This window comes from Malania oleifera, chromosome 7 (assembly GCF_029873635.1).
Source record: "Malania oleifera isolate guangnan ecotype guangnan chromosome 7, ASM2987363v1, whole genome shotgun sequence".
Taxonomy (NCBI): domain Eukaryota; kingdom Viridiplantae; phylum Streptophyta; class Magnoliopsida; order Santalales; family Ximeniaceae; genus Malania; species Malania oleifera.
In genome coordinates this window covers 4,005,149-4,018,033 of record NC_080423.1, presented here as the reverse complement: position 1 = coordinate 4,018,033, position 12,885 = coordinate 4,005,149, and the positions used below count along the sequence as shown (strand labels likewise).

The 12,885-nt window shown below is 40.5% G+C and overlaps 1 protein-coding gene across 3 annotated transcripts in view; it reads right to left on the bottom strand.

The window, feature by feature from the left end:
* Positions 1 to 11,781, bottom strand: part of LOC131160630 (translation factor GUF1 homolog, chloroplastic) — a 116,580-nt gene extending 104,799 nt beyond the window's left edge. For 2 of the 3 annotated variants that reach the window (XM_058116479.1, XM_058116478.1), the window contains exon 1: positions 11,473 to 11,759. In XM_058116479.1, coding sequence (XP_057972462.1) covers positions 11,473 to 11,742 — 270 coding nt within the window. In that variant the 5' untranslated portion in view covers positions 11,743 to 11,759. Of the gene's footprint in view, positions 1 to 11,472 lie in introns of all 3 variants that reach the window. The other variant, XM_058116476.1, reaches the window with a different exon arrangement.
* Positions 11,782 to 12,885: the final 1,104 nt, after the last annotated feature.

Here is a 12,885-nt window from a genome sequence, read left to right as displayed (position 1 = left end):
CAACTTTAGAGTCTAGAGGTTTCAAGATAAGTAGAAATAAGACAAAATACTTAAAATATAATTTCATCCCTATAAGGAGGAATTCTGAAGGCAAGATTAAACTTGATAAACACGAAATTAACAGCACTAATAGATTTCGATCTCTTGGATCTAGTATGCAAGCAGAGGAGAAATTGAAGAGGATGTAGCACATAAAGTTAAAGCAGGTTGAGTCAAATGGAGGAGTGCGTCAGGTATGCTGTGCAATCATAGATTTACAGAATACCATTAAAATTGAAAGGAAAGTTATATAGGATGGCTATAAGACCAGGCATGTTGTACACATCAAAATGTTGGGCAACTAAGAAACAACACAATCAAAAACTAGAAGTTGCCGAAATGCACATGCTAAGGTGGACGAGTGGTAAAACATTAAAGGATAAATTAAGGAATGAACATATTCGAAATAAGTTAGGCATAGAACCAGTAGAAGATAAGATAAGGAAGCAGCAGCTTAGATAGTTTGGGCATATGAAATGTAGGCCAAGTAGTGCACCAGTGAGGAGGAGCAAGCTGGTGATTGTAAATGGTACTAGAAAAGAGGTGAACAAATGAAGTGGTGAGGAAGGATTTAATAGCTCTGAAGTTATTCAAAGAAAATGCCCTCGATCGCGTGAATTGGCAGAAAATGATTCATATGACCAACCCAAAATAGTGGAACTTAAGGCTTGTTGTTGTTGTAATTGGACACCCATTACCCGTCACGAGCCAAGCTTATTCAGCGCATTATGCTTGCCTGTGACCGCTTGTCTCGTGCGTTTGGAATGGGTTTCCATCATGTAAATACTAGTGTAAGTTTATTTTCTAGTAGTAGTTTCTCTATATGCCAAATAAGGCAGTATGGCTCCTTGGACACTTTGAAGTTTCCTAGTGCCAAGATGAGAATTGCATGTAAAGCTCTTAGAGGAGGGTGAGTGTTCATCAATCTTGTAAAACTCACTAGTTATTGTCAACGTGTTTAGCCTACTTGCCTGCCTTGCTAAACACACAATGTTAACGGAGGTGTTGTTAATGAATTAAGTTGCTTCAATGTTTACTGCTTACTTTCCACTGCTTTCATAATTGCTTACTGTTTCCGCTGATATTTGATTGAATGATAATGAAGTGTTTTGTTGATGAATTGTGGTAAACGATAGGCTGGCTAGTTAAGCAAGAGTGCTTTAGCTAGCGCCGCACCGTCCTTTCACAATGGTGTGAAAATAGTCGACCCGTGACACATGGTATCAGAGCTCCATTAGTTGCTACGTGAATTCAGTTGCCTTCGTTGTGGGATTGGGAAATCTTTGGTAAATGACCATGGCACCAACCAATGCTGAGAGAATCAGTGTGCTGGAAGCACAGGCTAAGACAACAGCCAACAATGTGACCACTGAGATGGCTGAGGGGACTTGTTGATGAAGTGATGGAATCACAAAAGCATCAAGCAACTTTGATAGGTGAAATGTCATAGGACTTTCACCATACTGTGGAACCTTTGCAATCTTGGATAGCTGATCTAGATGCAGAGATGAATCTGATGGTTCTTGCTATAGGAAACTCTAACGCTCAGGAGTTTAGCAAGACCAAGGTACCAAAACCCAGGACATATGGGGGTGCCCATGATGCCAACGAGTTGGAGAACTTCTTGTTTGATATGGAGCAGTACTTTCGCGCTATGAGGATGGCTTCAGAACAGGTAAAAGTGTATACTGCGACCATGTACTTGGTTGGTGATGTCAAACTGTGGTGGCGTACCAATTACAATGAAATTGAAAATGGACGCTGTGTAGTGGATAGTTGGGCATACTTGAAGAGAAAGCTCAAGGCCCAATTCTTTCCAAAGAATGTTGAGTATAATGCTAGGAAAAAGCTGAGAGACCTCAAGCATACTTGGTCAATCAAGGAATATGTGAAACAATTTTTTGCTTTGATGTTGGATATCAAAGACATGTTAGAAAAGGATAAGCTATTCTATTTTTTTGAGGGATTGATACCATGGGCAAGAACAGGACATCACAGGCAAAGAATTCAAGACTTTTCTACTGCACAAGCTGCTGCGGAGCGCTTGACTGACTACGTTGGTGATACTACTGCTTCGTCCAAAGAGTTTGGCGTAGGGGGAAACAACGGAAAGTCTTTCAAGAAGGGCAAACCCAAAAGTGGGGGAGCCGACTAGAAGGCCTCAACTTCGAATGAAGCTTCATCATCTCAAGGGTTCAACACACCAAATGGAAAGGGTAAAATTTAATGCTACTTGTGTCGAGGCCCTCACAGAGTTATTGAGTACCCACACAAGAGATTACTCAATGCCTTACAAGCTTCCACTACGGAGCAGGTAGTGGAAAGTGATGGGGAAGAGGAGGATGCCCCAAGGATGGGTTCAATGCGACTGGTGAGCATATTGGAAAAGCAGGCGAAAGCTCCAAAAGTTACACAAGCAAAAGGACTGATATTTGTGTCCTTGAGGATCAATGGGAAGAGTACTCGCACTGTGGTGGATACCAGAGCTACTCATAATTTTGTTTCGCAACCGAAAGCATGGAGACTCAACTTATCCTTGAAGAAGGATACGGGACGCATGAAAGAAGTGAATTGTGTAGCCCAGCCTACTCTGGGAGTAGTCAAGCAAGTGACTGTGAAACTTGGACAGTGGGAAAGTCATGCAAATTTCACAGCGGTGCCATTGGATGACTTTTAAGTCATTTTGGGAATGGAATTCCTGAGAGGGACGAAGACAGTGCTAATGCCTTCGGCTGGTTCCCTATCTCTGATGGGAGATCACCCTTGCATGGTGCAAGTCGTTGCAACAAAAGGAGATGATGGGATGCTCCTTTTAGCCATGCAACTCAAGAAGGGATTGAGAAAGGGTGAGCAGACGTATATAGCCACGGTGGTGGTAGATGAAGAAGCAGGCCAAGAGCGGGTGCCTACGACCATCCAAGCGATGTTGGATGAGTACAAGAAGGTGATGTCGGATAAGCTGCCTCACAACTTGCCTCCACAACGGGGTGTAGAGCATCTACAAAAGGTGTTCGGCAAGCTGAGGGGGAACAATCTATACTTGAAGAAAGAGAAGTGCTCTTTCGCTCAACAGAGCATCAAATTCTTTGATCAGGTGATTGACAAGGTCATATCCAGAGGGATATGGATAAGGTAAGGGCGATTCAAGAATGGAAGATCCCCACGGCAGTGAAGGACTTGCGTTCCTTTCTTGGCCTTGCCAACTATTACACGAAGTTCGTAGAGGGGCATTCGCAGAGAACGGCTCCAATGACAAAACTACTGAAGCAAATGTATTATTGGCCGCACATGTATGATGATGTGGTTCATTATACCCGAACATGTCTCACTTGCCAAGACAAGGTGGAGCAGAAGAAGATTGCATGGCTGCTGGAGCCCCTACCAATACCATCCAAACCGTGGGAAAGTGTCTCACTAGACTTCATCACCAACCTGCCCAGAGTGGGAGATGCAGGGTTTATACTTGTGGTTATAGACAGGTTTTCAAAGTATGGTACGTTCATAGCCGCACCAAAGTACTGTTCAGCAGAGGAGACAGCACAATTATTCATTACGAATGTTGAGAAATATTGGGATGTTCCCCAAGATATTGTTAGTGACTGAGACTCACGATTCACCAGCAACTTCTAGACAGAACTTTTCATAATCCTCGGTTCACATCTTGACATCTTTTCGAGTTATCAACCATAGACAAATGGACAAACGAAGAGATTCAATAGGCTATTGCAAGAGTACTTGCGCCATTTCGTCAATGCCAACTAGAAGAATTGAGTGCAACTACTTGATGTGGCTCAATTATGTTTCAACGCCCAAAAGAGCTCAACAACCAACAAGAGCCCTTTTGAGCTTGTTACAGGCCAGCAACTGATGTTACCTCACACAGTGGATGAGTCGTACAGAGTAAAGAGGCTCAGGGCGTACATCTTCACCAGAGAATGGAGACAGGATGCAGAGATCGCCCGAGCCTACCTGGAGAAAGCTTCTAAGCAGATGAAGAAGTGGGCCGATCAGGGAAGAAGACCATATCACTTCAACGTAGGTGACTTGGTGCTTGTTAAGCTCAATCCTGAACAGATCAGGTCGCTACGAGGACGAGATAGGAGACTACTTTGCAAATATGAAGGGCCAATCCCCATCTTCACCAAAGTCAGGAAGGCCTTTTACAGAATCGACCCTCCAACTTGGATGAAAGTGCATCCTGTGTTTCACATCAGCTACCCCAAGCCGTTCAACGCCGACACCGACGATCCGAGCAGAAGTCAATCAAACAAAGCAGAGTTGAAGACAGTGCAACCTAACAGACATGAAGTTGAAGATATCCTTGTAGACAGAGAGTTCATATCCTCAACGAAGAAGGGGCATAAGTCCTTAGTGAAGTGGACAGGCCTTGGTGATGAAGAAATCAACTGGATTTCTACGAAAGATATGCAACTGTTCGTGGACAAAATTGAAGTGTACCTAGCGTCAAAGTCTACGAGGACGTCGACCACATAAGTGGGGGAGCATCACAAGCCGAGCTTGATTAGGGCATTATGCTTGCCTGTGACCGCTTGTCTCGCGCGTTAGGGATGGGTTTCCATCATATAAATACTAGTGTAGGTTTATTTTCTAGTAGTAGTTTCACTATATGCCAAATAAGGCAGTATGACTCCTCGGTCACTTTGATGTTTTCTAGTGCTAGGATGAGAATTACATGTAAAGCTCTTAAGGGGAGGGTGAGTGTTCATCAATCTTGTAAAACTCACTAGCTATTGTCAACGTGTTTAGCCTACTTGCCTCTCTCGCTAAACACACAATGTTAACGAAGATGTTGTTCATGAGTAACGTTGCTTCAATGTTTAATGCTTGCTTACCACTGCTTTCATAATTGCCTACTACTTCCGCTGATATTTGATTGAATGATAATGAAAGTGTTTCGTTGATGAATTGTGGTAAACAATAGGCTGGCTAGTTAAATAAGAGTGCTTTAGCTAGCGCCACACGGTCCTTTCACAAAGGTGTGAAAATAATCGGCCCGTGACACCTAGCACCCCCACGCTCAACACGGAAACTGCCCTCCATGACCATGATCTTCACCCTCACCCGCACCCTCACCCTAACCCTCAACCTCAACCTGACTCTAACCAAACTAAGAGGAAAGCAGCCAACTCTGTAGCTTCATCAAGGAGTCTATATGATGTTCAACAAAGTTATGAGAACCCTTCTTTACAACAACTCTAACCAAACTTCACCTTGATCCAGTGTGTGATAAGGCACTCCTGGACTACAACCCAGTGGACATGCAATCACCAAACTTTGAGGAATTCAGGTGCATTGACAATGATAGCGAACAGTTCAAGGACCAAGTTTCTAATTGGTTTCTTCATAAAGTCATGATGTGAACAAAGCCATTAGGGTCTCATTTGATGGCTTTGAGGAAAAGGCCATGAGCTTGTTTGAGGTAATAGAGAGAGAGAGAGAGAGAGAGAAAGGGAAGGCAAACAAAACTTTAAGAGGAATTTTTGTAACAGCAAAAAGAAAGATATGAGCTGGGAATTGAAAAGACAGGAATTTTCGGTAAAAACTATGATATAAACGGGAGTTTTTCAAATCCTCAAAAAGGATGGCCACAGCACGGTTTATTTGGTGGACCTATGACCTTACAGCTTATTTCTAAGAATGTTTGGGGTCTCAATGATAAAGCTAAAAGGTTTATTTTGTTGAAAAAGACGATATTTTTATTGAAGAGATCAGGAAGCACAAAGAGAAGCATAAGAAATCTTCCTTAGAAGATAAAACAAAAAAATATCAAAACAGCACCATCTGCCAATCACGCTGAGAGACTAAAAAAAAAGACTCCCTATAAACAACCTACTGGGAAAGCCCACAATGAGGCCAAATACTAAATCCTCTCCCGAAGCATAGACAAAGACATCCTCTTTCCTGTGAAAATACAGGCATTTCACTCCAACCAAACCCCCAACAAACAACTAAAGTTATGCACCTCCAGAGACTGGCCCATCTTTACCCCTCCTTAAACCTAAAATTGAGAAAGCCAATAAATCCTCCACTGACTCCAGATACACCCAGCTGTCCCCAAATAGGCCAAAAAGATTGTTCTGCACCCTCCATGAAAAGGAGCAATGAAGGATCATGTGAGAGACAGATTCTGAACTATCAAAAAACTTAAAGAACATGCATATCGAGAGATGCCAAAAAAGGCCTCCTACTCTGCAACAGATTGTTAGTGTTAACTCTATTAAGAACAACAAACCAAATAAAAGCCTTAATATTTGACAAGATTTTGGCATTCCAAATAGAACAATGAAGAAGAAGGATATATTTTTATGGGTCAATTGCTCAAAACAAGACTTGCCCCCCCCCCCCCCCCCCCCCCCCCCCCCCAAGGCGGGAAATCAAGAATCCACGAACGAGTCCCTCCTATCGGAAGGAAGGCTACCTTCCAACAAACATAACAAGGAGGTGAGCTCCAACACCTCCCTATCATTAAGAGCCCACAAATATGAAAATCCCAAGAGAATTCATCCCCTTTGAAATAAAGAATGAAGAAATATATTCGTTGCACAATGAGGGCAGTCCATTCATACGAGGAAAAGAAGTGCAAAGTGAATAAAGCCCCACTCAAATGTCGTCCCAAAACCAAATATGGTACCCATTACCCACAAAAAAATTCTAGTAGAAGGAATAAAAAGAGGATACAACTGTAAAATACCCTTCCAAAGACAACAACCCCAAATTAGTACCCCACTCATTACCCTGCAAGCCAAGTTTACTTCTAATAACTTCGAGACAAAGGGAAGACTCCTCTTAAGAAAAAATGCCACAGCCATTTGCGCACCAAAACAACGTTTTTAGACACCAACTTCCCAAGACCTAAACTCCCTCATTTTTAGACCTGCAAGCAACCTCCCAACTAACCAAATGATCCCTTTTCTTCCCCACTCAGGAAATCTCTCATGATTTCCTCAATATTTCCAGCTACCACCACTGCAAATCTAAAAATTCAGAAGAAACAGGGAGGATTACTAGAAAGTGATGCCTGAATGAAGGCAATACGCCCATCTAAGGAAAATAAAGCACCCTCCCACCCACTCAACCTCTTGGACACCTTCTTTACCACACACTCAACTGACCTAGGATTACCACATAAAAGCACCCCTAATAAAGTAAAGGCCAATCTAGAACACCATGTCCTGCTGAAGAGGGCAACTCCAAAGATCTAGATACACTCAAATTAATACAAGCTATCCCACTCTTCCACAGCTTTATTTTTAAACTAGAGGCCCTCTCAAATAATTGCAACATAGTAAAAAAATTTTAAAAAGATCCCATATGATCCTCTAAGAAGAAAAATAGGATCATCTATAAATTCAAGATGGGACACCACAACCCTCACCCCAATCCCTCTCACAAGCCCTCCATCTACAGCACTATAAACCAATCTACTCAAGACCTTCACTAGAACAAACAAAAAAAGAAGAAAGAGGATCCCCTTGCTTAACCCCTTAGATTTAGGCTCTCCATTAATAATGCCTAAGAAAGAGGCATTAGATGAACACCACCCATCCAAGCCCGCAACATTTCTCCAAACCCTTTCCGCAAAAGAATTTTATTAAGAAAATTCCAGCTTACTCAATCATGAGCCTTTTCATAACAACTTAAGAAATGGCCCCTTTTTCTCTCCTTCCACGAGCATCCCCAACAACCTTATTTGCTTCAAAAAGAGCATCTACAATCTACCTACTCCCCACAAAAGCACTTTGAACCTCAAAAATAGTACCTCCTTGCATAGAGCTCAGCCTATCAGCTAGAACCTTCGCAATGATTTTATTACACTAGTTACTAAACTAGTAAACCGAAAATCAGCAACTTTAATAGACCTATTCTTCTTAGGCACTGAAGTGATGAAAGTCGAGTTAATACTTTCTCCCTAAATACCACTAAAATAGAACTCATTGAAAATTTTTGTCATCCCAACAACCCTAAAAGAAAACCCCTCCGAACCTAGAGCCTTATCCCTCTCCACCCTAAACACAATTGCTTTAATGTCACTAACATACTACAAATAAGACTCCACCCCCAACTAGGGCTGTTATTGAAAACCAATCTGATCCAAACCAAACCGAAAAAATTTGGTTAAACGATTTGTTCGGTTTGGTTTCGATTCATACTTTTTACGATTTTAGGTTCTTGGTTCAATTTCGGTTTTTATGTTCATGAACCGGAACCGATATTTACCCGAACCAAACTGATATATGAATTTATTTACAATATATATCATTTATGTTATACATTACTATATAATAATTTATATAATATATCTTGAAGTTAAAAAATAGTATGCACTAAATATTTTTTTTGGTGATTAATTTATATAAATAAAGTGTAAATGCACACGTTATCAAAATCCAAGTAAAATATCTAATTTTCATTAAAAAAATTAAAATGATTTAAAAATCGGTTCGGATCGGATAACCGAACCGAACCAAACTTTAGTTAACCAGACCATTGGTTAATCGAAGGGTTTAGATTTGTTTCGGTTCTCAAAAACACCAAACCAAAAGTTTTGATTCAGTTCAGTTTCTGGTTGCTTTTCTTTCTATTACTTCGAAAGTAGCTGCTTCAGCTTTAGCCACTTGAATTTTCGATATTCTTTTTTATTTTTCATCAAATGAATGGCATCTTCTTCTGGAAGTCTTAGCTATTCTTAGCATGATATTGGGGAATCTCATTGCTACTACTCAAACAAGCATGAAACGTATGCTTCAATATTCGTCCATAGGTCAACAAATCGGATATGTAATTATTGGAATAATTGTTGGAGACTCAAATGATAGATATGCAAACATGATAGCTTCTATGATGTTCTATATCTCCGTGAATCTATGAACTTTTGCTTGCATTGTATCATTTGGTCTACGTACCATAACTGATAACATTCAAGATTATGTAGGATTATACATGAAAGATCCTTTTTTGGCTCTCTTTAGTCCTATGTCTCTTATCCCTAAGAGGTTGCACACCCATAGCAACAATCACTCACCCATAGGCCTGCCCCCCATCCTTGATAAACAAATTAGCAAAAAAAAAAAAATTATAATCACCTCAAATATCAAAAAAATAAATCCGTAGTAAAAATATATGTTGAACTACAGTCACCTTACTTGACCCATTTAAATTTCTTCTTTCGCCTCCAACCCCTCATTTCCCTAAATATCACCTCCTCTTAACTTCTTTATCAACATCATCCTCTTGGCACACTCCAAAAGACGCCCTTCTTTCCTACCCAACAAATCAAGCTCATCTAAAATGCTATTTTTCTTAGCCCTAATATCCCCAAAATACTTCAATGTTCCTAACGTAAAAACCAAAAAAGGACTTATGACCAAGCCACATATTTCCAAATCTAAACAAAGTCAACCCCACTTGATCTTGCTAGACCCTAGTAAAATGGGGAAATAGGGAAATGGTTCCCATTGAGAAAGGTTAGGAAACTAATCCTCCCACTCCCTTGAAAACAGGAGCCTATCTAAATGACTAGCTGATACTCCCAACCCCCCCCCCCCCCCAACTACTCGGAACTCTCTAGGAAAATAAAGCACTACCAAAAATAAAATTATTTAACTCATAATCCCTAATAAACCTATTAAAATTCTTCATACTTGAGGTAATCCTTCCTCCACCTTTTTCCTAAGAAATCTCGCTTGCATTAAAGCCTCCTCCTAAAACTAGGATAGCTAAAACTATACACAGCAAATAACTCATTCCAAAATAAGACCCAAGAGCCAATCTAGAAGGACCATAGACCAAAAAACCACCACTAGCCCCTACCTTTCACTCACCAGCAAGGAAAAAAAACCCCAAGACTATCAATTTTAGCAACTGAACAAGTATCCCACAAGACAAGAATTTCCCCACCCCCTAAGAGGGAACTCTCCCATCCACTCTTTGAAGTTTAGTTTCTTGAAAAAAAAACATTATTTAGGGAACTCCTACTCAAAATTTCCATAATAAGCCCCACATTCACCTCATCCTCTAGACCCCTTGCATTCCAATTAATGATCCTCATAATTTAACCACTTTACCCCACTTACCTCTTCCCTATCCCATCAATAATTCACAAAAATAACTAACTTATTCATTCTGCACCTTCTTTTTTTTCCTCTTATATGTCTTAGGAGAAACTACCACTTACAACTATTTTCCTAATGGGTTCACCACTTTCAACATACCATTCTTGTTTTTATCTTCTAAACTGTTCAGGTTCTTATTATAAGTCTGTAGTTCTGGTTCTTCGTCTACACTGTCCTTGCCAGCCCCACTCTGTTCTGCCAGTTAGGCTCCTTCAATCCCATTAACTCCATTGTGATTGTTTTCAACCGTAGCCCTTTTTTTTACTTCTCCACCTTTCCTTACTCCTTAGAAATAGGAAATTCCCATTCCCATAGGAATGAATACTATGATTCACATTTCGAACAGAAATTCACAAGGTTCCTATTCAACCCCAACACATCAACCACCTTATTAATTTTAGCAGGTTCTTGACAGTAAGGCTCCCAAATGTTAAACTCCCAACGTCTTTAAATTGAAATCCCAATCAAATGACAGCTTTAGTAGGTCCAATAGTTGGATGACAGCTTTTTCTGGCTTTTTACGGTGTGTACAGACCAAATGAAGGACCATCCAAACATTTGTTTTGGAATGAGCTTTATGAAGTTAGAACAAGATCGGATACTCCTTGGATTATTGGAGGGGATTTCAACATGGTGCTCTTCCCTCATGAAAGGAACAAGGGGACACCGGAGAATTCAAGCAAGAAAGTTTAAGGGACTTAGTTTGATTGCTCTCATGGACTTCCATCTCACTGGGGCCCTTTTACTTGGTCGAACTCAAGAGAGACCTCCTCTTTCTTGAGAATTCAACCAGCTGGAAGGAGTAATTTCCCAAGGTTACTCAAAAGCTTCTCCCAAGGCCTACCTCTGACCACTTCACCATTTTCTGGACATCGGGGAAATAAAATTATTGTTCCCCGCTATGCTAACACCCTAGTCCCGTTCCCCTCTACCCCCTCATCCCAACCCGACAGTCAAAGTAGTTTTTTTCCCAAAAGATGCAGATTGGATGAACTTCAAATTGCTAAAAATTATGCAAAAAAAGATGGACTGCTTCGCGTATTCCAGCTGAACTCACAAAATCAAGGCTAAGCGAGGGTGCCGGAGAAGAAGCTCGGTTTAGTGTCTGGTCTGATGGTTCAGCTATAGTAATTTAAAAGTGTGAATGTATTATAAGCTTCAATAAGGGACACAGGGACATCTATGAAACTGCAATGAGAGAGAGGGTTCTCCCAAATGATAGGGCGAGGAAGACAACACCGGCCCTTCTGTAGTCAATGAAGTACTAGATAGCATTCCGCTAGTGGTAACACAGTATCACCTTCGAGAGACGATCTTGGCCAGCATCGGCGGCGGCGGAAAGTTCAACATTGGAAATGCCTCTGGATTGCGCGCCGGTGGCCTGGGAAATGACTCCGAAGCCTGGCAGACGACGCCTGGAGCAGGCATTTCTACCGAGAGGAGGGACGGAGAGCTTGAAGAAGAGGGAATTTCTAGTGAGGGAAAGCGCCGAGAACTGACAGGCTCTGGTGCCGAAATGGTGCGGGGAGTTCGCGGATAAGAGAGGCGGGAGGTCTGCAACGAAAGTCATCTCCAAAAGCTGAAAGAAAATTTAGAAGTGTAAGTTGTCTTCTCTCTCCGCTTTTATGCAGAGTAGAAGGCTTCGGACCTTTCGGTTAAGCCGCGCTCGTTGAACCACAAGAAAAAATTGAGGCAATTGGTCGGGTCGGGTCGGGTCGGGTCGGGTCGTGTATAAAATTAGAATTCCATCTACAATCCCAATTGAGAATTATGGTGGAAAAAATTTTGAAATTGAAAATTATGGTGGAAAAAAATTTGAAATTATTTCTTAAGTTTGGAACTGCAAGACAAATTAAATTTTAGGGATGAATATGAAATAGAGTCATAATTTAGGGACCATTCATGCAATTAATAGAGACATCAATCAAAAAATTACAAAGCACTAATGAAATGAAATTTTAAAAAGGGTCTGATAAAGGTGAGCTCATTGATACTGTTGTAATAATTATTTAGTTCCTAGTTAAATAGGAATGGTGTTAAAAAGAAAAAAATTAGTTATTAGTTTGAAAATATTTAAAATTATTTAAATGAATTTGTATTTTTAAAAAATATATAATGCATTGATAAGTTCGTAATATTTGAAAAAACAAAGGATGGTAATGAAATAGAGGCAATAGAGGCAGCGATGGTGGTGCTTTCTATTTGGATTGGACAAGATAGACATAATTGTGAAAGGAGTGTGTGTAAGTGGAAGCCTCAAGCATGTGCAATGTCTTTAAGGAAGCTTTAAAGACGTACAAGCCATTAGTGGTGATTAGAAGTTTGAATCGCATTGTAATAAAGAAGTCATAGGTGGCGTGTTGCTCTACACTTGCTAAAGGCAACTTATGCTACCTATGCTCCATTAAACCAACACTCAGCTCTTTTCTGTAGCATTTTGGATATAATTACTTGATTGAGAATTATTTTTAAAAAAAAAGAGAGAGATAGAATTCTTATTAATATTTAAAAAAAGAAATTTAGGGAATTGTAATGGGCACACTAAAGACAAAAGGAGACAAACAAAGAATGAATAATGCAACTATGGTAAAACGCGGCAATATATGAAGCATTATATCTCCCGAGTCTCTTGCATCTCCTTTTACATGTAATCAAGAGAAAAAAAAAAAAAAACACACACACACACACACACACATATTACATCGAGATTGGC